Source organism: Equus asinus, chromosome 21, assembly GCF_041296235.1.
Source record: "Equus asinus isolate D_3611 breed Donkey chromosome 21, EquAss-T2T_v2, whole genome shotgun sequence".
In the NCBI taxonomy this organism is placed as follows: domain Eukaryota; kingdom Metazoa; phylum Chordata; class Mammalia; order Perissodactyla; family Equidae; genus Equus; species Equus asinus.
The window spans coordinates 88,090,427-88,115,940 of record NC_091810.1 but is presented as its reverse complement, the minus strand read 5'-3'; the positions used below and the strand labels follow the sequence as shown (position 1 = coordinate 88,115,940).

The window sequence follows — 25,514 nt, the reverse complement described above, 5'->3', positions numbered from 1 at the left end:
GGGTAGATTGACTAAATATTATAAAGATTTTAATTCTCCCTAGGTTAATTTGGAAATTTAATGCTATCCCAAAGAAATACCAAGTTGTTTGTTTGCTTTTTTAACTAGAAAAGTTCATACTAATGTTCGTATGGAAAAACTAATGTGAAAATAGCTAGGAAAACTCTAGGAAAAAAAAGGCAACTATGAGAGTTCCGTAGCCCTACCAGACATTAATATACTCTACAGCTTCTATAATTATAACAGTGTGATACTGGTACGTGAATAAACAGACTAAGGGGAAAGAATAGAAAGTCCAGAAATAGACCCAAGTGTATATGGACATTGAGGATGTGATAAAAATGACATTTCAGATAGTTGGAGCAAACATGGATTTGTTTTGACAACTGGTCAGGCATTTGGAAAATGATAAAATTGGATGGATGTGTTAAAAAGCCTTTCTAAATAGATGGATTGAAGACATAACTCATTTTAAAAATTCTTGTGGAATTCAGTATTTTTTGCTGAAAAATAAAACCCACTTTATCTAACCTGGAAGTGAAGTGAAGACATTTTTAAGCACTTAGGAGATAAGTATATTTTTAAACTATCTTTCATTTAGAGTGACATAATATGTGTTGCCTTGAATATCAACTGCATTTATCTTTGCCAACTAAAGTGTCTTTTTCCTTATTGATTTCCAATATTAGCAAGTGAATAAATATCTTTTTTATATTGGAGTTGCTATTTATTAATTACTTGTTCATTATTTTAGGTATTTATGCCTGAATTAACCTGTAAGGTTCTTTAAGTGATTGAATATTGAAGATTTTGGATGAGATAAATGTCTTTTTATTTTTCTTTTGAATTATATTGCTCTAATTTGAATCACATTTTAACATGGAGTTTGAGTTGCTTGTATATGTTTTACTTTTGTTGGAAAGAAATTTAAATAAATAAAGTAATTCTAAAGTGCTCACACGAATCCAATATCTAAATCTTAACTGGCTTGAGAATAGTATCTTCATACTTAAAGTTTTTCATTACAGCATCCTCAGGAGATGGATGAAAAAAGATTACTTGAGCCAACATATTTGCATTAAGGCTACCTCTTTCTTCCTACCTCTTTTTTTAAATCATCCCCACAAACCCTTTTTCTCATATTTTTTTCTCCTTCTCTTCTAGTTTTTATACACTTTTCAGTCTTATTGTTTTAACTAATAGCTGTTCTTCCTTGACTTATTTCCTGAAATATGTGTCCACTATCCTTGAAAGTTACTGAGTTCTTTTTTTATCTTCTTCATTGCTTCTTTACCTTGTAAATACGTTTGTTACTGTACATATGATATGATATTTTAATTATTTGTTTACAGATTTTCCCATTGAACTGTGAACTTGGGATAAGACTGTGTCTTACTTATTTTTGTATACTGATATAATAGTACTCAGTAACTATTTGTTTAGTGGATTAATGATTAAAACTTTCAAACACAAAATGATTCTGATCCTACAGAACATTGTGAACTATATTATGTGAACTCATCAAAAACTAGCTGAAAAGGGGCTAGCCCAGTGGAGTAGTGGTTAAGTTTGTGCTCTCTGCTTCAGTGGCCTGGAGTTCAGTGGTTGGGATCCCAGGCACAGACCTAGTACCGCTCATCAAACCCACCCTGTGGCGATGTCCCACATAAAATAGAGGAAGATTGGCACAGATCTTAGCTCAGCAACAGTCTTCCTCACACACACACACAAAACCTAGCTGAAAAGACTGCAGATTTAGGAATTTAATTTTGTCAATATTTATGTCAGATATTCCTAATACTTTTAAGCGGTCTAGTTAGGAAAATATACTAGTTTGTGACAGTTGCATATAAACTTTCTTTCTGACTTTTATTTTAGGAAAAACTGATAAAATATGCAACAGATAGTGAAACAGTAGAACCCGTTATCTCACAATTGGTAACAGTGCTTTTGAAAGGTTGCCAAGATGCAAACTCTCAAGCTCGGTTGCTCTGTGGGGAATGTTTAGGTGAATTGGGGGCAATAGATCCAGGTCGACTAGATCTCTCAACAACTGAAACCCAAGGAAAAGATTTTACATTTGTGGTAAGTAATGGTTATTTGGAATGACAAGAAGAGTTCTCTGTCCTATTAGGGTTTCTGTGTTCCATTTACAAAGAACTATACAGCTTATCCTTAGTGGAACTTGATCTAAACTAGACAATTTAGGTAATTTCTAAGTTTATTCTTTAATGCTATTGCAGAGATCTTTAGCCAAAAGCAGTGAAATTTGAGCCCAGTCCCGTGTGCTGTGTTCTTCTAAATAAGCTTCCTAATTCAATTTTGACAAATACTTAAAACCTAATTAGTTATTTAAATATTACTATTTAAACACTATTGCTAAGTGTTTCCATGGGAAACTAATTTCCCAGGGTGTTCAATAGTGTGTGTATAAAAAAAGTTTCCATAGTCAAATGAATTTGAGAAATACTGTATAACAAAATTAAGCAGAACTTTTAATATATCAGTGTACATTGTGACTCTCCAAGAGGAGGGTATTTAAAAATTATTTCTTGGAGCTTCTCAAGTGACAAGGGTTGTAGAGAATGCAGTTTAGGAAATGATATATATATACAGTTTTCTTTCTAAGAGTTAAAGAACAAAAAATGCATATTGTTGGAGCTTTGTAAAATTTGAATGATTCTAATGTACTTTATTGCCTACAAAGCCTTAAATTTGGCTTTTTATCTACAGATCATAGTTTAGACTTGGTACCAAACTTAGTTTGAACCTTACTGTCCTTTCCTTTTCTAAGTTAAATCACTTAGCCAAGTAAGTTAAATTTACCGTAGAAGGCACAGTACAGCTTAAGAAAATTCATACAAATTATCCTTGATTTTTTTCTTGTTTTTGTTGAGACTGGAGTAGAAGATTCAAACTTTGCCTATGGATTATTGATGGAACTAACAAGAGCTTACCTTGCATATGCAGATAACAGCCGAGCTCAAGATTCAGCTGCTTATGCTATTCAGGTAAGAGTGCATATAGTCATTACAGGTTTTACATTATTGAATTCTAGTAAGAAAGCTATAAAATCTATACTTTGGAAACTTTTTTTTTTAACTATCATTTTCATTATTAAAGTGATACCAATTCATGATAAAAATTTCAGAGAGTACGGAAATGTACTCTTTTAACAGATTATTATAGGTACTTTGAAAGATTATCTATGTGTATGCAAATATATGTTTTCTCCACCAAACAAGGAGAGTGTATTACTTATGATGTTCTGTAACTTGATTTTCTTTTGTGTTTAACAGTCTATCTTGGGTCTAGCTGGGTAATTTTCCATGTCAGTACATGTATCTCAATTCATTCATTTCCCTGACTTAATATTCAGTATGAATGTACCATAATTTATTTAAGAAATTTAACACATTTAGGTTGTGTTCAGTGTTTAGCTTTTACAAAAAATGATTTAGAAAACATATGTATGTTTCTGAGCACTCAAGTAAATATATCAATAATATAAATATCTAGAAATTGAAATATGTCTCAGAGCAAGTACAGTTTACAATTTGATAGATTTTATCAGAAAAAGTTTCACTAGTTTATATTCCCTTGACAAACCCGCCTTTTATCAAAATTTTAAATCTTTGCCAATGTGACAGATGAAAAATGGTACCATTTTGTTTTAATTTGCCTTTAATTATGAGAGAGGTATAACATCTTTTATATATGTATTGCTTTTTTGTGAATTTTCCCTTGATGATCTTTTCCCATTTCTCTCTTAGTATTGGTCTATTTTTTATTGATATTTAAGGCCTATTTAGATATAGTGAAAACTGACCCTTTGTCTATCATACATGTAATAAATATTTTTCCAGTTTGGCTTTCTTTGCCCTTTTTCATGGTATTTTTTTTCTATTAAAAGTTTCTTTGTTTTGTTAAATATTCAGGTCTGGAATTCATGGTGATAGATCTGGTTTACAGATATAAATTTGGAGGTTTTTATTATAGAGGTGGTATTTAAAACTAAGATTCTGGATGAGATGATCAAGAAAGGGAATATAGGTAAATACATTCTAGTCATTGAGACCTGGACAACGAGAGGTCAGTGGGTAAAGAGAGGAGCCAAGTAAGGAAAGTGAGAAGGAGCTGCCAATAAGGTAGGAGAATGTGGTGTTCTGGAAGACGAGAAAGTGTTTTAAGAAGTATAGAGTGATCCACTGTATTAAATGCTGATCATGGGTGTAATAATCTAAGGATTGAGAATTGACCATTGGCTATAGTAACATAAAGGTCATTTGTGACCTTGACAAGAGCAGGTTCAGTGGAGTACAAGAAGCCTTATTAGAGTATTTTTAAGAACATGTGGGAGGAGAGGAATTGGAGAAATTACAGAAACTCTTTTGAGGAGTGTTGCTGTCAAAGAGAGCAGAAGAATGAGATGGTAGCTGGGGAGGGAAAAAGGAGTAAAGATGGGAAAAATAACTATGTTTATATGTTGCTTGGGAACAATTCATCAGAGAGGAGAAAAGTGATGATGTAAAAGAGAATTTTGACATACTATTTTAAGTAAGTAAAGAGATGTGGAATATAGTGTAGAAGTGGAATGGGTAGCCTTAATTACAAACAAGAACAATTCATTTGTATAACGAGAGAAAAAGCATATCGGCACTGATACTGATATTGCCAGGCTGTTATTGGAGGTTGATTAAGAGGGCTTCTGTTAGCTAGAGTAACTTTGCCAAATATCAGCTTCAAATAAAATTTTAATAACATATTAAAGCTAAATGAAAATGAATTTTGGATATTTCTATATTTGAACTTTTCATATACTTTCTTGTATTTCAAAGTCCTAAATATAAAGTACATATTTTGCTAGACAGTGCTAATACTTCATAAATATTAGGAATATATCTATTGTATATGGTCATTTCCAGTGGAATTGGAAAGGAAGTAATAGGTGATGGAAGATATAATACCCTAACATATTTGTCTTGTTTTGAAGATTGACATTAGAGTCAAAGATATTTTTTTTCTTCATCTATAAAATCTCACTTGTTTTATTTTCAGGAAAGTAAAATATAATCATTTAATTTCAGGTCTTGAATAGTAAATTGGTTTTTAACATTTGCATCTTATTTTCCGAATTTTAAGCTTAGTATTTTATATCTAGAATTTGAGATAGCTTGAATTTTTGAACTATTTTGGATTTGTAGTTGCTTCATTAAAATTCAGAAAAGTTCAAATTCTGAGAATTTGAAGAATTCAAATCAGATTCAGATAAGAATCACCTAAATGGTTCTAAGCATTGAAATAAGTGCCCTAAGCAAGTTCACAAATCCAAAATTTTATAATTCTGTATATTGTTCTGTGTATTTCTATGACTATAATGTGTAGAATATTGATGAATGTAAAGGTTTATCTGCTTCACTGTGGATTTACAAATGTAAAATATGTATTTGTAGGAGCTACTTTCTATTTACGACTGTAGAGAGATGCAGACCAATGGCCCCGGTCACCAGTTGTGGAGGAGATTTCCTGAGCATGTTCGGGAAATCCTGGAACCTCACCTCAACACTAGGTCTGTAGACTCTCTAAAACTATTTTCAAAAAATTATTTTGAACTTTATAAAATTAATGTTGTTTTTGATAGAATTCTTTTGCATGAAAAGTATTTTTAGTAGATTCTAGTATGTATTTTCACTATGATTTATGTTTGTAATCTTGTCAAAATGAGAAATACAGTCTGCTCATTGGTTAAATTCTATAATTTTAAGTATTTAGACAAATTCATTAAAGCTGAAAGGATTGATTTTTTTTTAATTCAACTCTTAAAGAATCTACTTTAAGTTGAATATGAGTTGAAGCTTTTGATAGGTGTAATTAATGTAGAAATTTACGAGTTTAAAGCTATTCCCAAAGCCTTTAGTAGCTCTGTTTAGAGTTTAGAGATTTTCAACCCTACCGATTTCTCCTCATGAAGATACTTTCTCCCTCTGCTTTTAAGAAAGTATTTTCTAACCTTTTTTCCGAGGAAGATCAGCCCTGAGCTAACATCTGCAGCCAATTCCCCTCTTTTTGCTGAGGAAGACTGGCCCTGAGCTAACATCCATGCCCATCTCCCTCTTTTATATGTGGGTCACTTGCCACAGCATGGCTTGATAAGCAGTGTGGAGGTCCACACCCAGGATCCGAACTGACAAACCCTGGGCTACCGAAGCAGAGTGCACAAACTTAACTTTTGTGCCACTGGGCAGGCCCCCCTTTTTTCCAGTTTTAATATCTTGGTTAAGACTAATTGAAGTCCATAAATTATAAATTAATTTTAGGTGGAAACTGTACTGTTAGGTACTCTAGGTCACGTGTTTGTTAGATTTGTGACCTTGTATAAATTACTTCTTTGAGCCTTACAGTGCCCAGACTTGTGGTGAAATTCTTTATAAAGCCCTTAAGTATGTATACTTATTTGCTAGGTATCTTTTATATTTAGAAACCTTTTAAACATCATTTTATTTCTTATAAACAGCATCATTTAAAGATGTTTTTTGTTAATATAAAGTGAAAGTCTACAGTTAAAATTTGGTTTCTCTTTTTTGAAGACTCCACACTTCTCCATTTCTTTATTCTATATTTTATAGCACATATAGAAAGATGCTTAAGAGTTTCCATAATCTAGTGGAAAGTTTATAGCCTTTGGAGTCACAAAGACCTAAATTCGAATCTTGGCTCTGTGTTTGCTAGCTCTGAAGTCTTGGGCAAGTTACTTAAGATTTCCAAGTCTCAATTTTTTCATCTTGAAAACAGGAATAGTTTTACTTATGTTGTATGATCATTGTTAGGAATAAAGAAGATAATATTAAAAAGTACCTAGCATGATACCAGCCCCATGGCTGAGTGGTTAAGGTCGCATGCTCCACTTCGGCGGCCCAGGGGTTCGCTGGTTCGGATCCTGGCACCACACGTCAGGCCACTTTGAGGCGGCGTCCCACATGCCACACCTAGAAGAACCCACAAGTAAAATATACAACTAAGTACTGGGAGGATTTGGGGATAAAAAGCAGAAAAAAGAAAAAAAAAAGATTGGCAAGAGTTGTTAGCTCTGGTGCCAATCTTTAAAAGATAAAAAAAAAAGGTACCTAGCAGAATGCCTGACAATTAATACTCAATAACAAATGTTTATTCAATCCCAGCTTGTTGAATAAATTCTTTGCTTTTTTTGGAGGGCGTAGTGTGGCTATTGCGTACTTCAGACGGAGTAAAAGCCAGCATTTCTGCCTACTTGTTATTTGACTTAATATTTCATAAGAAGCAACATTTAAGTGGTCATTTATAAGCGTGATCTTAGCAAAGCAGTGAGAATTCGTATGATCTTTCTACTTTTATATCTGAGAGCTTGAAAGAACGTCTCAGATGGTCCCTCAATGGTGAAAGTTAGGAGATTTATCTAGCTGGGATCTGCTTATTGAAATTGCTGCCTCATAAAAATAAGAGGGCAGTAGAGGACAATATTAATGGAGTTGACCCATGTTTGTACAAAAGCTTTTGTATGATGCAGCAAGATACCAAGTTAGCCAATAGGTCAGTTTTATAGCTTGGACTGCTTGATATTTGCTCCAGAGGGCCTGGGGGAAATAATTTCCTAAAAACATTTTCTTGTTTTTGCTGTCTTAAACTTATATTCCTATACTCTCCTTTAACTTTTTTTCAATTGGGCTATTTATATGCAGTCAGTAAATCTGGATTAAAGGATATCTATATTTAGGACATTTGCTTTTTAGGACTAGATGGATCAGCTATATAGTTCAGAGTTGCCATAGAAATAATTTTAGGAAAAAACATCAGGATGTGACCAGGCAGAACTTGGCTTGTACCCCAATATCAGTAGGTTTCTAGCTAAGTTCACCATAAAACTTGGTAAAATCATCTAGGGAATTATATTTGTGATGATTCAAATAGTGATGGTTAACTGAGAGATTATTGGATTTTTCCATTTTTAGAAATTTAGAATATGGTGAAACACATAATGTATGCTAAGGACCTTAAGTTTAGAGCATTTATTATATTTGTCATTTCCTAACTTTACATTGGTGATTGAAAAGGAACCCACTCCCCTCAAAAATATGCTATATATGTGTAGTAGTAAGATGAGAGTTGTTTGACCATGTTTAAATGTTAATACTGAGGAGCAAATAGAAAGGATCATTTGAAGTTATGGAAGAAAGAAGAGATCACTGATATAAAACAGGACCCTGAGGAGCATCTAGAATGTTAGCCATATCCCAAATGGGAGATTAGACCTAGAGGGAGTGAAATATCTTTCTTTGTAATGGAGGAAGATGAAATGATGGATGGAACTCAGCTAAGTTTACAGATTTGATTGTGGGAAGCAATGGCTTCTTTTTTTCTCCATGAAGTAGGAGGTATAGGAGATGAAATTATTGGCTGAAAGTGGCAGTGGAGTTGGTATAGGTGATGTGAGGAGAGTGGTGATAATTTGAAATAGCCACTCTAGAAAACGGAAGAGAGGGTTAATAAGGCAAATTTAGAAGGATTTCTGCACAGCATAGAGGTCCATTGAGGTTGAAGACTAAGAATATATAGTAGTACTAAATCTAATAAGCAACTTAGTGATTTTCCTGTCAGTACAGTGGCCTGGATGTCATTTCAGTGAAGGCAGAGATATAGATTGATCCAAGGTTGGAAGATTGGCAGATGGGTACAGCTGGTAAAGATAATAGGACAGTGGCGCGGGAAGAGGATGTTACCAAGAGAGTGCTTGAATTGAAGGACCGTGGAGACCAAGCGGATTAGGGAAAGAGGTAATGAAAGGAAGGTCAGATCAGATCTGGAGATCAGAAGAGGATCAGGAGAGTTTAGCCAGGGTCAAGGGACAGAAGATCTCAGTGAGAAGGAACAGGTATGTTAGAGTAACTGGGTGAAAGAATTGGAAATTTGGGAAACTGTGGCCATAGAGTGAGGTGTCTAAATAGTTCATTTTGGAAGTGACGAAGTTTCTTTGTATTGGCAAAGGAGTCCTGATAAAGAAGTAGAGGAGAAAGTCATTGAGCAGTTTAGAGTTTCATTAGATGATCCAGCCAGACGTTGAAGTCACTCAGGATGATAAGATTTGGGGAAGAAAGAAAAAAAGCGGTGTACTAAAGTTATCAATGAGTTGAGTAATCAACGAGTTTGGTAGATGCCCATAATGAAGAGTAGAGAATAGTATACCTGGGTTTCTTAAACCTCAAAGGAACGGATCTTTCTTACACAAGAATGGAGTGGGAAGGATCTGAAAGGAGCATTGAGGAAGAGGAGGAGGCAGACTCAAATCCTTTGAAGTACTTGGGGTGTGCAAGAATGACCTCCTACCTCACTATCAAGAAGGATATAGGAAAAGTAGTATCTTTGACCACTTTTCAGTAAAGGCAAAGCAGTAGTGGGTAGTCAATGAATGAGTTGATATAGTTTCTTATACTTTCTTTCAAGTTCTTAACAGATGGATATTTATCTATATATTTTTTAATAAACAAATTTTCAAAATTACAGATATAAGAGTTCTCAGAAGTCAACAGATTGGTCTGAAGTAAAGAAGCCAATTTACTTAAGTAAATTAGGTAATAAGTTTGCAGAATGGTCAGCATCTTGGGCAGGTTATCTTATAACAAAGGTAAGAGAACTCTGCTTAGAATTTGTCAACGAAACAGAAATTCTAAAAGAAATGAGAACATCTATTGGAATACATAGCCCACACAGTAGGCACTGAAATATTTCTTCTGATAATGATAGAAATTTTGGTAGAAAATGTTTAGTAATAATAATAATTTCTATTGTAACTAGTAACAGTTTTTGAGTAAGAAGGTAATTGTTTTATCAAGCAAATTACTGTGATCTTAATGTGTTTGTAAAATGTCTACTACATTATATCTGTTCATTTTACATTGTAAAATAATACTGTTTAAAAGGATATAAATGCTTTATCAGTTTTTTACATAATAAAATGCTTTTTTATGTAATAAAAAATCCTTTAGTGGCTGCATCTAATAGAAGATATGTTATGTGAACTTCCTCCAAAATAAAAATAAAGATTTTTTTTTAATGAAATTTCATGGAAAAATAGAGGTATATTTCTGATGTTTTCCTAATATGAGATTTTTACATGCCTGATAGACAAAAGGTACTCTGTGTCCAAGAAAATGTTTAAGGAATATTTAAAATTCACAGCTTTTGTTTTTAACTATTTCTGTTATTGTTTAAAGTATTATTATAAAAATTTTTATCTTGTAATTTCAAGAAAATATCTTTTTTAAGAAACATACTGAAAATATAATTTGTGAAATGTAGAATATTTTTAATTAATATTAATATTCAATATTGATAATTTTAATATTAATTATTAATATTAATATTTTTAATATTAATTAATATTTTTAATTAATTACTTCCAGCTCTGGATGTTTCATTTTGTTTTTTTTTTCCTCCTGAGGAAGATTGGCCCTGAGCTAACATCTGTTGCCAATCTTCCTCTTTTTTTTGCTTTAGGAAGATTGGCCCTGAGCTAACATCTGTGCCAGTCTTCCTCTGCTTTGCATGTGGGTCATCACCACAGCATGGCTGACAAGTGGTATAGGTCCATGCCCAGGACCCAAAACCATGAACCCAGGCCGCTGAAGCAGAGTGCGCAAACTTAACCACTACACCACGGGGCTGGTCCCTAGTTTGTTTGTTTTTTTTTCCTAAGTGAAGCATTTATATTTGAAGAAGGAAATACCTTTACATTTTCATAAGAGAACAGTAATGTTGGCAAATTGAAGGGTAGATCATAGCAATAAAATTTGACTCTAATCCCAAGTAATTTAGTTTTTTATTTTTTTTATTTTTTTCCTATAGTTAATCACTGTTTACTGCTTATTAAACATGTGAATCTAGTACTTAATATGCTGGCCCAGAGCATACTTTTTGGTTAGTTTACTCATCTGTGTGCTCAGGGAATTAATATGCTAAATTTAATGTTAGGTAAGTAAAATATACTGTAATTAGGGAAATTAATCTGTAACAAAACATAATGCATTTAAAAATGAACTGTAAAAGGGGAAGACCATTTCTGCTGAGATAGTTGGCAGCTTAGGGAGCTACATTGCCTGTAGGGGTCTCAGCAGTTCAGGCTCTTGGGGATATTTAGAGTGACCAGAGAGGTGGTGATCTGAAATCTTCCCTGCTTGAGTGTACACGCCTCTTTCCCTAAGAGAATACCCACCCGTTCTGATACCATCCACATTGACAAATTATCTCACATCGTGTTTTTTGGCATTAATGAACAGAATAAAATGTATGAAACTATTTATTCTCCCTAAATTATTTGAGTCTACAGGTTCGGCATGATCTTGCCAGTAAAATCTTCACCTGCTGTAGCATTATGATGAAGCATGATTTCAAGGTGACCATCTATCTTCTTCCACATATTCTAGTGTATGTCTTGTTGGGTTGTAGTCAAGAAGATCAGCGGGAGGTGAGAGATACCATTGTATTTGGTTTCTGTTTGTCCAAACATTTGTCCAATGTAATTAGAATTAGAAAGGCTACATGTTAGTAGGAAATGTAGATCAGTGTTTGCTATGTGTGTACAGGTCTAAATGCTTACAAAATCCTTTTTAACCTTTTATTTATCAAAAGATTATACAATGCCTAGAGTAGAAAATTAGAAAGTATATATCATATACACCCAAATATGCACAGAACTTTTGAGAAGGATGCATAAGAAACTAATGACAGTGGTTGTTCCTGTGGAGGGGTACTGTGAATTAGGTTAGGGGAAGGGAAATATTTTATTTTTTTGTTTTATAATATTTTGTAAGTTTTTTTGACTACATACATATAACACTTTTTTAAAAAATGATTATTTTTAATAGCATAAGTAACATATTACTATGTTCTTAATGTAAAAATTAAAATTATGCAAATAAATCAGAGTGTACCCTGTGACTACCATTCCTGATTCCACTTCCTCAGAGGTCATCACTGTTCTTAATTTGATGTGTATTTTTCCAGACCTTTTTTTTTTAACGCATTTGGTTCTTTTGTTCTTTATGATGGTATCCTGTTGCAGGTGTTGTTCTGCAACTTGCTTGTTGTCTTTTTTTTATTAACTATATATGGAGCTATCCTCTTTTTTAAACTAATGCTATGTAATATAACCCATCCATTTTATAGTTGTACTGTAGTTTGACTATTTCCATAATAATGATTATTTCCAATTTTTTGCTTTTACAAACAATGCTGTGGTAAGCATCATGGCAGTTCTTATTTGTGAAAGTGTGTATTTGTGTCTAGGATGGATTCCAAAAAGTAGAACTGTTGGGTTATATGGTATGTACTGTAGGAGAGGCAAACATTTCCTCTATCCACCCTAGGTCCTTCTAGCCGGGCTATGAATTAAATTCATGTGAGGCAGAATAACAGGAGAAAATTAAACAAAGCTTTATAACATGTATACATGGGAGAGGCTCAGGAAAACTGAGTGACTCGCAAAATGGCAGATGTTCTCATCTTAAATACCATCTTTAGTTACAAAGGAGGATGTTGGGGGTGGGAGGAGTCACTTATGGGAGACTACCAGAAAAGTACAGTAAACAAGAGTAAGGTTATTATGAAGATTTAAGTCCTTGCCTTCCTCATTGATAAGAGTTTCTAGAGATAAGCTCATCCTCCTCTTCCTGGTACAGAGTGGGAGATAGCTTTACACATGGAGATTTCCCTTACAAATATAAGTGTCTCTTACAAAGGGTAACTTCTGCTTTTCAGAATTTCTCTCGTGTCTGCAGTTTTTAAAAGTAACCAGCTCAAAATAATCCTCATGCCAAAGAACCATATCTTGTGGTGGCCTATTCTGATCCCCCACAGTACATTTAAAATTTTATTAGAGTCTTTAAAATTGTCTATACTGATTTAGAGTCCTACCAGCTGCTCTTAAGTGTATCCATTTCCCATACACTTGCCAATACTTGATATTTTCAAACATTTAAATTTTAGGCAACATGATGGTTAAAAAAAAAAGACACATTATTGTTTTAATTGCATTTTCATTATTACCAGTAATGGCCATTTGGACTACTTTTCGATAAATTGTCTGTTCATATCCTTTACTTATTTGGATGGAGGGTGTCCCTTCAAATTAATTGGTGGGAGTTCTGTATGTAATCTGGATATCAATTTGTGCCAGTCATATCTTACAAAAATCTTTCCCAGTTAGTGGTTTTCTTCTTAACCTTTGTTCATGCCTTCTGCCGTACAGAAATTTTAAATGTAAATGCCAAACTTGTAAATCTTTTATAACTTGAATTTTAAGCCTTTTATGTGATGCTTTCTCTTATCCAGTGTCATGAATGTATTCTTCTCAGTTTTCTTTTAAACCTTTTGATTTTATGTTTAGCCCTTCAATTACTCTGAAATTGATTTTTGTGGATAGTGTGAGATATTGTTTTAAATTTTCTTTACTACTAGTTAGCAGATAGTTTCATTATCATTTATTGAATAAGCCAAAAGAATTTTTTAAGATTTTTCTATTTGCTTTTGTGTTTCTTTTATAGTAGCTTTTCTTTGGGGTACTATTTTATTGGCTTAATTATAGATAAGAAAGATAATTTATTATTAATCCACAGTGGGATTTTTTTCTTTTGAAAATTGTTGCCTTAGAATAGTCTTATATGTCAGATAATAGTAAAATGATATTATATAGACTTATTATTAACCATAAAATTCTTCTTAGGTTTATACAGAAATTATGGCAGTTCTAAAGCATGATGATCAGCATATCATAAGTATCCAAGACAGTGCATCTGATCTGTGTCAACTCAGTACACAGACTGTGTTCTCCATGCTTGACCATCTCACACAGTGGGCAAGACACAAATTTCAGGCACTAAATGCTGAGAAATTTCCACAAAGCAAATCAAACAGAGATAAAGTAGACTCAAAGGGTGAGTCATAACTTCTATTTATTTTCTTCTGTTAATTATTAACCAGTTAGCTCTTTCCTATATCAGTTCTGTAATTTAAGCGTTAGCTTTTAAAAGACCTATGTTTTCTTGCATACCTTTTTTTCCCCTTAAGGTGGCCTTTTCATTGAGAAAAAGCAGTGAATTTATAGTTAGAAAACTTCTCTTTAAATTCTTACTCTCGTTTCCTTAGGCAAGATACATATCTAATTTTTCTTTGTGTGAAATAGAGTTAATATTATCTCGCTTAGAAGGTTGGGGATCAAATGAGATGATGAATATGTAAATTGTATATTACACTATACCCTGCTATACATTGTGCAGTTTTTTTCCTGTGATATTAGAACTCCCACTAAGGTGACTAAAAGGGGAGCTCATTAGAGTTAGAAAATGATACTTGCTCCTACAATATAAGCTTTTGCTGAGAGGAATTCTATTATTAAGACAGTAATGGATACTCTTAATGTCCTTGAACCTTTGTTTTTTTCATTCTTGCAGCAAGTGGATAAAGTATATAATCTGTCTGCTTCTATACACCTCAGCCATTTTAATGGACATTACTTATTTTTCCCCCTAGGCTTTGAAGCTAATTGAAAAAATTGACTAACAATCCTTACAGAGGCCTTCACTGGCACAGCTCTCAATTTGTGAGCCTTTCCCTCTTGCTGTTTCTATCCTTGTGAAAGCACATACACTCCTGTTCTTAAGCACCACAGTTTGTTATTTTTCTAAAATGGTTTGGACTTGCAAATAATTATGTTTGGGGGAGTGTTTGTCTCTGGAATATGGCTAATTATTAATGTATTTTCCATTAATTAAACAATTAAATGTTCCTATTTCTGCATGTGAAAATGGTACTATAAAACCAAACATGAACTCTGTTATCACCATTTCTACTAACATTGCAATGAAAAGTCTAGCTTTTAAGAAAACACTTGTAATGGTTCAAATATGTAAAATGGTTCAAAATGGTTAAATGGTACAATACCTTTAACATTTCTCATAATTTGAAATGATCTACAAATTTTGATGGAAGTTAGGGACTTATTTTAAATAGAATTTCTTTTAAATTTACTATCTTAACTATTTAAATTTTGGAGAAATTTGTTTCCTATTTTCTACATGCTGTTGTGAATCATTATTAAAATTTATGTTGTTTTTATTGTGGTGATCGTTACATAATATATATAAATATTGAATTATTGTGATGTATACCTGAAACTAATATGTTATTATATGTCAATTATACTTCAATAAAATTAATGTTTTAAATGAATCTTCTTAAACTAGACTGTTCTCCTTTAGAAGTTTCTAATTTCTGTCTTAGGCTCTTGAAAAAAATTACCCTTTTAAAAGTGATTTTAAATTTATGATTTTACTTTAGAGGCACTTTACTTTCAATTTTTGTTGTTGTAGTTGATATTGCATATATGGCAACACAGGGAAAAAAAGAAATTAACAAAGAATTCTAAACTTAAAATTATATTTTCATAATTCTGCCTTTTTCCTACCAATGGCTACATTCTATTAGTGTTTTTATAGTTATCAGTAATAAATAACTCATCTTTGTATTTTTTGTTTCATTTTTATATCCTTTCAACATTTAATATAGATTTAAATCCTCACAACAACATTGTAAGGAAGGCAGGACAGATACTAATATTTCCCTTTTATAGATGAGAAGCAGAAGCTCAAACAATTAAATGACCGTCCATGGTAAGGTTAAGTAATAATGATGAAGTTGGAGCAAGAATCTTCTGAACAATCCTCTTGTTGATAGTTACATTCTAAGTATGATACTTTAACACATTTAGATTAATTTATTTAGTGAAATAAATTGAATTTAAAATGAATAAATTGAAATATAAATTGACATTTTTAAAATTTCATCTTATAAGTCTTTAATGACTCAATTATCTTTTTATAATCTAGTATCGACTGTGGATTATGAAGACTATCAGAGTGTAACTCGTTTTCTAGACCTCATACCTCAGGATACTCTGGCAGTAGCTTCCTTTCGGTCCAAAGCATACACGCGAGCTGTAATGCACTTTGAATCATTTATTACAGAAAAGAAGCAAAATATTCAAGAGCATCTTGGATTTTTACAGGTTTGAAATTAATATAGTGAACTTAATAATAATGTTTAATATAACCAGTCTTTTATGTTTATATTGTTCATTTTATTGAACATTTTATTGAGTGTTTTAGATGCTATGCTAGGCAATAGATATTTGTAAGCACTTTAGAAGCTTACAGATTAGTGGGGAGAGATAAACATCAGTTCAGTGTAATATCTTAAGGAGAGTAATGTAGATATACCCTGAGTAAGGATACTTAACTCATCTTTGTGGAGTGGGGTGAGAGGTGGGAGTGGGTGAGCAAGGGGTCAGTAAGGGTCTCTTGGAGATGATGCCTAAGCTGGGTCTTGAAGAATGATAGATAGGTGAAAGAAAGAGGCAAGACATTCTAAGCAGAGGCATCCTTAATGGAGTGGAAAAAAAGTGTGGCATATGCTAAAGTGTTAGTTTTGGAATGGCAGAGAAAGGATAAAGATTTGGGCAAAGGAAAGATAAATCATAGAGGACCTTTTAAGTTGTCCAGGATTCTTAGAAGACTTGAACCAGGGAAGTGCTATCGCCAGAATGGCATTTTTGCTAAATGCCTGTTGCAGTCATGGAGAAAAGATTTGAAAAGGCTATGATTCGAGCAAGCAGCTCATTACTATTCTCTTGAGAAATGTGGGCCTGAATTTGGGGGTGGTTGCATAAAGGGATGTACTGGTTATAAGAGAAATCAGCATGACAATGCTGGTGAAATAATGGTTTAGGTGATAATATTATGACTGTGTAGGGAAGAAAAGAAAGTAAGTACAGGTCAGGTTAATACAATGGAAATAAATAAGAGGTCATTGGTGGGCTTTTTTCAGGTCAAAAAGCAAAGTGTGGCGAAAGAACTGGAAAATTAGTAGCATGTAGTCTTTGGATGAGTATTAGCTCTCTCCTGTCTTTGTTTTCCTCTTTGTCTAGCTTTGAGTCTGTTGTTCATTGTAAAATCATTCCCTTAGAAAAATGTCCAACTCCATTGTCTTTCTTCCTATGTGTTGTACTCACTTTGTAAAACTCCAACCCTGGATAAACTCACCCATCTGCCTTCCCAGTGTCTGCATGTAAGCAGCTGAACATTGCTGGAGAAAAATCACACAATGAGTTTTAACTGGTTTTAAGTTCATAATCTCAAACATCAGTAGGATTTTTTAACCCCACTTTCCGTCTTTCTATAGGAAGCCTGCTTTCCCACTCTTCAAGGTTAACTATTTCTTACCTTCTCTCTTTTTTTTAAGCATTTTATTTTTCTCCTTTTTCTCTGCAAAGTCCCCCAGTACATAGTTATATATCCTTTGCTGTGGGTCCTTCTAGTTGTGGCATGTGGGACGCTGCCTCAGCGTGGTTTGATGAGCAGTGCCATGTCCGCGCCCAGGATTTGAACCAACGAAACACTGGGCCGCCTGCAGCGGAGCGCACCAACTTAACCACTCGGCTGCGGGGCCAGCCCCTTCTTACCTTCTCTTATTTCTCTGCCTCCACCTCACTTACTCTTGACTGATGATCTTACTTCATCATTCATTAGGAAAACAGAAGCCAAATGTCTACCAAATCTGAAAATACACTGGCTTCTGTACCATATTCTTTTTTTTCTCTTCTGTTGTTACTAAGGAAGGATCCCTTCCTGTGAAAATTCAGTCTTTCTACCTGTGTTCTCAATTTCAAGGATTCACTTTTTCAAATATTCCTGCTTTCTAGTGTCATTAGTTTCTTTTTCTCAACCAGGGTATATAGACATGCTCTGGTATCTCTACCTTAATTTTTTATAATTCCCTTGATCTTATGTTCTCCTTCAGATACTTCCCATCTTTCTGATTCCCTTTACAGCCAGCTTTTAAAAGAATTTTCTATCTTCCCTATATTCACTTCTTTACTTCTCATTCACTCTTTGCCCATTCCAACAAGACTTCTTCCTCCATTCCACTGACACTAATCTTGCTAAGAAAATCAGTGGCTTCTGTATTAACAAATCCAGTCAATTTTCCCTAGTCCTCACTTTTTTTAAACTCACAGATTCATTTGACCACTCCTTTCTTCTTATTTGCTTTTTTCCCACGACTTCTGGGATACCACGTTCTCCAGGTTTCTTCAAACTACTCTGGTTTCTCTTCTCAGTTTCATTTGCTAGTTCTTCCTTATCTATAAATATAGCATAGAACAACTTTAATCTCCTTCCCTAGCCCTCTTTTCTTTTCTCACTATTCATTTCCTGAATTATTCCTTTTTTTTCCCCCGCCCATCTTTATGTTAACTGCCCCTAAATTTTTATCTTCAGCCTGAATATCTCCTTCGAACGCAGGTTTGATGTCTTAGGTTTTTTGAAGGCATCTCAATACCAGTATATTAAAATGCTTGTTTAAAACTTTTTAAGTTTTAAAATGCAATAAAACACTTATAAACTATTTTCAACAGAATTTATTATAAATTGGGTTTAAAGAGAGGTCAGGTCCTTGAGGTTCTCTACAGCTCTCAATATCAGTAACAGTTACTAAAGTAGGTTTGTATTTAAGTGGAATAAGTGTGTTGAGGTAATAGAATGGCTGGAAATAAGTTTATAATTTTATTGTGAGTCTGCCTTAAAACAAATACTTATTGTATTTGGTTTTTTTTGAGAAAAAATTTTCATATGCTCTTTTCACATAAACTTCTGGTTTTATAGTTTTACTTCCAGTTGTGTTTTTTCCCTCATTTGATTGATTTTTTTTTAATGGTTCAACAAAGAAATTGTATGCTGCTATGCATGAACCAGATGGAGTGGCTGGAGTAAGTGCAATTCGAAAGGCAGAACCATCTCTAAAAGAACAGATCCTTGAACATGAAAGCATTGGCTTACTGAGGGATGCCACTGCTTGTTATGACAGGGCTATTCAGCTAGAACCAGACCAGGTAAGATAATAAATGAAAGGGAACATAATGAAACAAGCCCTAGACTAGGAACTCTGTAAACCTTAGTTTCCATGCTGTCTCTACCAATGTCCCAGTGTGTCTGGAAAATATTTAACCATCTCTGAGTTTGAGTTTCCTGGCTGATAAAATTAGAGATTTGTGCTAGATGATCTCAAAGATCTCTTCCAATGCCAAATTTCTATGACCTTAGAAATCCCTGAAATGAATGAGATTTATTGTGGAGTATGTTTATATTAAACTGTTTAATTACTCTAAAATTTATATAATTTTAGTTTGTCTTAAAAGTGTAAGTATTCATCAACTTTTAATAACAGTAGTGATTCTCTACAGTCTAAGAAACTTTTTCAGACTTTATATGCCCCCTATCACCATCTGTGAGTCTCTAAAATTGTCCCTTAGAATCACTGAGCTACAATTACTAGTGGGGGTCTATTACATATCTCATGATTGTTGGGACAGGGAAGAGATTAGGATCACTGATTTTAATTTTGGTTTAGATTCTCTCTAATCTTGGGGTATTGCTTTTTGTCATGTTTGACATGTTTATTTTCTCAGAAGCTCAATGTATAGGGCCTTTGTTTTTCATAATCTTGTTTTTAATCTTAAAGAATATTGTACAATCCTATTTATTTTCAGTTATTAAAGCCCAAAAGATATATTAATAGTATTGTGACGTTTGAATTTTAACTTTTATATGAGAAATAATATGATGATCTTTAACTAAAATATTAAAAAGTATTCATTACTTTTATATTTAATTGGAACCAAAAATTAGACCAAAATAATAAATTCAATCTGAGATTTTTTTAGATTGTCTGCATTTTAAAAAAATATTCAGATGCATTTAGGACTTTGGTAGGGAGCTCTGCCATATAGCCAAGCAAGCCAGTTGCTAAACTAAGAAGGGTAGGTTCAGTGAGGTAAATCTATTTTTTAATGAGCATCAGCTAAACTGTTTTTGGTTCCTAAGATATATTTGAAGTGACAGTTGCTATTTTAAATATTTTTGTATTTCTAGATCATTCATTACCATGGTGTAGTGAAGTCCATGTTAGGTCTTGGTCAGCTGTCTACTGTAATCACTCAGGTGAATGGAGTGCATGCTAACAGGTAATATTTTTTAAAAGGAATTATTTTCTTTTTTGTATCTGAATGGGAATTTTTAATGATTGAATTGGATCCATGTAATGTTTACTAAAGTAATGATATCTTTCTTGTGTTTTCATGTGTTGGAGATAAGCACTAAAAAATATTTTTTCCTATTTTCTCATAAGTTGATCTAGCACTTAACAGCTTGTCTTCTATCTAAAGAGTCATCCTTGAATTAGATTTGCTTTAAGACAGGAACCTTCCAGAGCTTACCTACCACTGTTGAGGCTCGTATGGGTACTTTTTCAAAGGGTGTCTAAACTCTGCTTACACTATCAGTACCAGTTATTTTCTGTGTTGGGGAGGGAGAAACTTTGCCACTGAATTATGGAATACCCCTCTAGACTGTATGAGTTGATTTTCCCCTAAAGGACTGATAAAATTAAAAGCAGCTTTCCTTTCCTTAAAAAAATGGGTTTGTTATAGCAAACCAAATGATACCAAAAAATAGTGCTTATGTGTGGCAAAGATTAAGGCCACACAGTTCTTCTAATTTGGAGAATAATTGTAGAGATTGGTTCTGCTCTTGAAGCTACCTTACTTTGAGAGCTGAAAGCCTTATTCCTTAGTATATTTACCAGACCTCAACTGACTTTTCTGACCAGTGAGATCTGGTCAAAAGGATGGAATCTTAGTTAAGCAAAGGGCACAAGGCCACTGTTTTTACTTATTTATTTTTATTTTTTTCTCCTTTTTGAGGAAGATTAGCCCTGAGCTAACATCTTTTGCCAATCCTCCTCTTTTTGCTGAGAAAGACTGGTCCTGAGCTAACATCTGTGCTCATCTTCCTCTACTTTATATGTGGGATGCCTGCCACAGCATGGCTTGACAAGTGGTGTGTAGGTCCACACCCAGGATCTGAACCAGTGAACCCTAGGCCGCTGAAGTGGAACATGCGAACTTAACCACTGCGCCACCGGGCCAGCCCCAGGCCACTGTTTTTAGTTAGATCACTCTGAATGAAGCTCTTCTAAGTACAGTTTCTATAAATTCCCACTTGTGATTTATAAAGACCACCATTCTACAATGTCTAAGAGCAGAGAAGCTCACAGTTGGTTAGATGGTTTAACAGTAGTGGAATTTATAAAATGTATAAAATGATGGAGGAAACTTTGCAAAAGCAGGGAAAGAATTGTTATGTTTTAGATATAGAGCTTATGAATAAAGGGATTGTGTGAATTTGGGACCATTTTTCATGACTCGAACCGAGGTGTCAAGCTATGGTACACACTGGACAGTTAGACTCCTCTTTTCTCTTGGAATCTGGGATGCATAGAGCCTCCTGATCTTTGGGATGTGAAAAGGCAAGAGTCAACATTCAGTGAAAGATGCTATATCATATTGAAGCAAATGGTCATTGAGGGGACATGTTTTCCTTGGGGAGAATAGTTGCATTTAAACAAATATTTCTCCAAAATTATTGACTCTGCTTGACCTACACGGTCATTCTTTTTAATGTGTCCATTTATTGGGATAAGTTCTCACAACCTAATCCTCCTTGCCATTTGGTATTTCTTGCTAAAAGGCTTGGTTTGATACACCCTTTCTGGATAGCAAACCTGCTAATTCTACTCAGATTTTTATCCTAAAATTTTGATATTTTGGCATCTGATGGTAAACTTGTAAAGTTATTCAAAGTTGGACTTTTGAAATTATATTTCTGTTCTATTTCTTTTAGCTTTGTCCTAAATTGTTTTTGGTCATATTCATATTTAGAAATTAGAGAGTATTCAATTCTTCTGCTATTTTAGATTTTTTTTTAAATAAAAATTAATGGACTCATTTCTTACATTTTCTCTATGTGTTTTTACTACAGAAAGAGCAAGGAGGGCTTTTAAGGGCATTGATCTCAGCCTCTCTGAGTCTGTTACCTTATTTTATTGTATTTTTTTTTAAGATTTTATTTTCCCTTTTTCTCCCCAAAGCCCCCCTGGTACATAGTTGTATATTTTAGTTGTGGCATGTGGGACGCCACCTGAGCATAGCTTGATGAGCGGTGCCATGTCCGCGCCCAGGATCCGAACCGGTGAAACCCTGGGCTGCTGAAGCAGAGCACAGGAATTTAACCACTCGGCCACAGGGCCGGCCCCATGTTACCTTATTTATAACATGGGGATATGTGTGCCTTTTAGAGTTAGTAGATAGTCAAATGGAAAAATGTGCCTAGCCTAGGATCTAGCATTAGCAGGTATTCAAATAGTATGATTAATAAAGAAGAAACATGGGGAAGGTCTAGCTTCTTTTGTGCAGTCACAATCCAAAATATCACTATCCATGTTAGTGTCACATAAGTAGAATGCTTAGAAAAAAATACTTATATCCTGTTGGCTTTACAAACCCAAATTTTATTTTATTTTATTTATTTATTTATTTTGAGGAAGATTAGCCCTAAGCTAACTGCTGCCAATCCTCCTCTTTTTACTGAGGAAACCTGGCCCTGAGCTAACATCCATGCCCATCTTCCTCTACTTCCTTATATATGGGATGCCTACCACAGCATGACTTTTGCGAAGCGGTGCCATGTCCGCACCCAGGATCTGAACCTGCGAACCCCGTGCCTCCGAGAAGCAGAACGTGCAAACTTAACAGCTGTTCCACCGGGCCAGCCCCCCAAACCCAAATTTTAAACTAACTGAAATAGTTTAAGAGTAGGGTTATATTTTAGGTAGATAATTTTATATCCTTTATTATGCCACTGAGACATCATTTGTACCTTTCTTATGCCCTTACTAGTGAATGTTCTATGCACCCCCCCCCAATTGGCCCTCACCCACCACACCAGCTCCTATATTTTTGTCTTAAATGTAATTCAAAATCCCAAGTTATTAGAATTGCTTACCTCTGAATGCATGTATGTTCAGTTGGCTTTTTTTTTTTTTGGAGGAAGATTAGCCCTGAGCTAACTGCTGCCAGTCCTCCTCTTTTCGCTCAGAAAGACTGGCCCTGAGCTAGCATGCATGCCCATCTTCCTCAACTTTATATGTGGGACACCTACCACAGCCTGGTGTGCCAAGTGGTGCCATGTCCGCACCCGGGATCCGAACTGGCGAGCCCCGAGCTGCTGAGAAGCGGAACGTGCGCACTTAACCGCTGCACCACTGGGCTGGCCCGTCCATTGGTTTTTTTTTCCTCTTGCCCTTTGTTCAACTTAAGCATACAGCTAATCTTACAACTGCACTTTGTAGTTATCCAGGGATTAATTCTGCTCTACTATATGGCACAATTTAATTTATTGAGGAATGGCATTTTTAAATGGCTCTATCAGAAGTAATTATTGGAAAAATGTTTTTGGAATGAAAAGATTAAAATTTGGGGGGTTCAGGGGCCAGCCCCGTGGCCAAATGGTTAGGTTCACACTCTGCTTCGGCGGCGCAGGGTTTCCCCGGTTCGGATCCTGGGCACAGACATGGCACGACTTAGGCCATGCTGAGGCAGCATCCTACATGCCACAACTAGAAGGACCCACAACTAAAAATATACAACTATGTACCGGGGGGCTTTTGGGAGAAAAAGGAAAAATAAAATCTTTAGAAAAAAAAAATGGGGGCTGGTTCTTTTGGATAGACGTAATTATTTTGTGTCCAAATACAAAATACAGACCATCCTTGACTTATGATGCTCTGACATACGATTTTTCAACTTTACAATGGGGTAAAAGCAACACACATTCAGTAGAAACCATACTTCGAATTTTGAATTTTGATCTTTTCTTGGGCTAGCAATATGTTGTATGATACTCAGGTTGTGATGCTGGGCAGCAGCAACCCCCGAAGCTACCAGTCAGCCACGCAATCATAAGGGTAAACAACCAATACTATCTCTGTTTTTCACTTTCAGTACAGTATTCAATAAATTACATGAGATATTCAACACTTTATTATAAAGTAGTCTTTGCGTTAGATGATTTTGCCCAACTGTAGGCTAACGTAAGTGTTCTGAGCACATTTAAAGTAGGCTAGGCTAAGCTATGATGTTTGGTAGGTTAGGTGTATTACATGCATTTTTGACATGATATTTTCTGCTTACAATGGGTCTATCAGGATGTAACACCATCTTGAGGATGATCTGTACAATACAATACAAATACAATAAATAGAGCAATTAATAAATAGAGTATCTAAACCAGTGGGGGAAATCTTTAAATGCCACTTTAAATTAAAATAAATAAAAGCTTAGTTGATATGGGTTTCTTTTAATAGGTCTGAATGGACAGATGAGTTAAACACATACAGAGTGGAAGCAGCTTGGAAATTGTCACAGTGGGATTTGGTGGAAAACTATTTGGCAGCAGGTAAAATTACTTCTTAAAATATAAGCAGTTTTAATATGCAATAAAAATTCACACTTAAGTAGTTAAGCAACATTCATAATTAATCTCTCAGCTTATTTTATGATTGCCTTGTTTAGTTGTTCAAAGTAGAATGAAACTATCTGTTCAGTATTTCTGCTGACTATATTGCCAAATGAAATAAAGCTTGATCTTGGACCCAGCTACCATAGCATTCCTTGACTCTTCATTTGTTTTTCAGATGGGAAATCCACAACATGGAGCGTCAGACTGGGACAGCTATTATTATCAGCCAAAAAAAGAGATGCCACAGCTTTTTATGACACATTGAAACTAGTGAGAGCAGAACAAATTGTACCTCTTTCAGCTGCAAGCTTTGAAAGAGGCTCTTACCAACGAGGATATGAATATATTGTGAGGTATTTTGAAGTTTCCGTTTATATATTCCTGGTTCATAAGTGTCATTTGACAGGCTTGGAATTTTTTGATTAGTAAATAACTAATAGTATGTTTGGTGTCATGCATAGCTACTCAGAATGGCTTTTTCATTCTTTTACCTCACAATTAGCCTATAATTTTATAAAAATGTTTTAACATATGTCCTTTTAATTGGAAAGGTAATTATGACTTCTAAAAAAAACAAAAATATCATATGTCTGTCCTATTGTTAAGTCGTAGTTTATTTTCTACACAACTAACCTAAATAATCTAGACATCTACTGTGCCAGCACATTGGTGCTTGTTAGTTCCCTTTCTTTCTTCTCATTTAGAAATGCATTTGACATCTTGCCCCCCTTCAATCCCCCCAAAAAATACAGGCATTACCATTACTAGAAAGGAATATTAAGTTTTAGAGATAAGGAAGAAAATGATGGAAAACATTTTAGGTGTGTTCATTCACCTGAAGAAAATAATAAAAGTTGTAATTGAGCTATAATAAGTTAAAAAGGTAAGTAAGTAATTTTTTTTAAGTTAGAAGAATTTACTATATTTTTTATCAGCCCATTCGGTAATAGCTTAATGAGACCAGAGATTGGACCACTGAGATTTATTCTGTTCTGTAGCTACTCAGCTGCATCTTTGAAC

At 34.3% G+C, this 25,514-nt stretch overlaps 1 protein-coding gene across 2 annotated transcripts in view; it reads left to right on the top strand.

The window, feature by feature from the left end:
• ATR (ATR serine/threonine kinase) overlaps nt 1-25,514 on the top strand; it is a 108,694-nt gene that overhangs the window by 52,170 nt on the left and 31,010 nt on the right. For both annotated transcript variants that reach the window (XR_011496619.1, XM_070493461.1), the window contains exons 22-32: nt 1,879-2,085; nt 2,898-3,011; nt 5,454-5,569; nt 9,535-9,655; nt 11,357-11,494; nt 13,751-13,961; nt 15,912-16,090; nt 18,806-18,970; nt 20,010-20,101; nt 24,340-24,431; nt 24,670-24,847. Coding sequence is in view for 1 of the 2 variants with exons in the window: in XM_070493461.1 (XP_070349562.1) it covers nt 1,879-2,085; nt 2,898-3,011; nt 5,454-5,569; nt 9,535-9,655; nt 11,357-11,494; nt 13,751-13,961; nt 15,912-16,090; nt 18,806-18,970; nt 20,010-20,101; nt 24,340-24,431; nt 24,670-24,847 (1,613 nt within the window). In the remaining variant the exon portion in view is untranslated. The remainder of the gene's footprint in view (nt 1-1,878; nt 2,086-2,897; nt 3,012-5,453; nt 5,570-9,534; nt 9,656-11,356; nt 11,495-13,750; nt 13,962-15,911; nt 16,091-18,805; nt 18,971-20,009; nt 20,102-24,339; nt 24,432-24,669; nt 24,848-25,514) is intronic.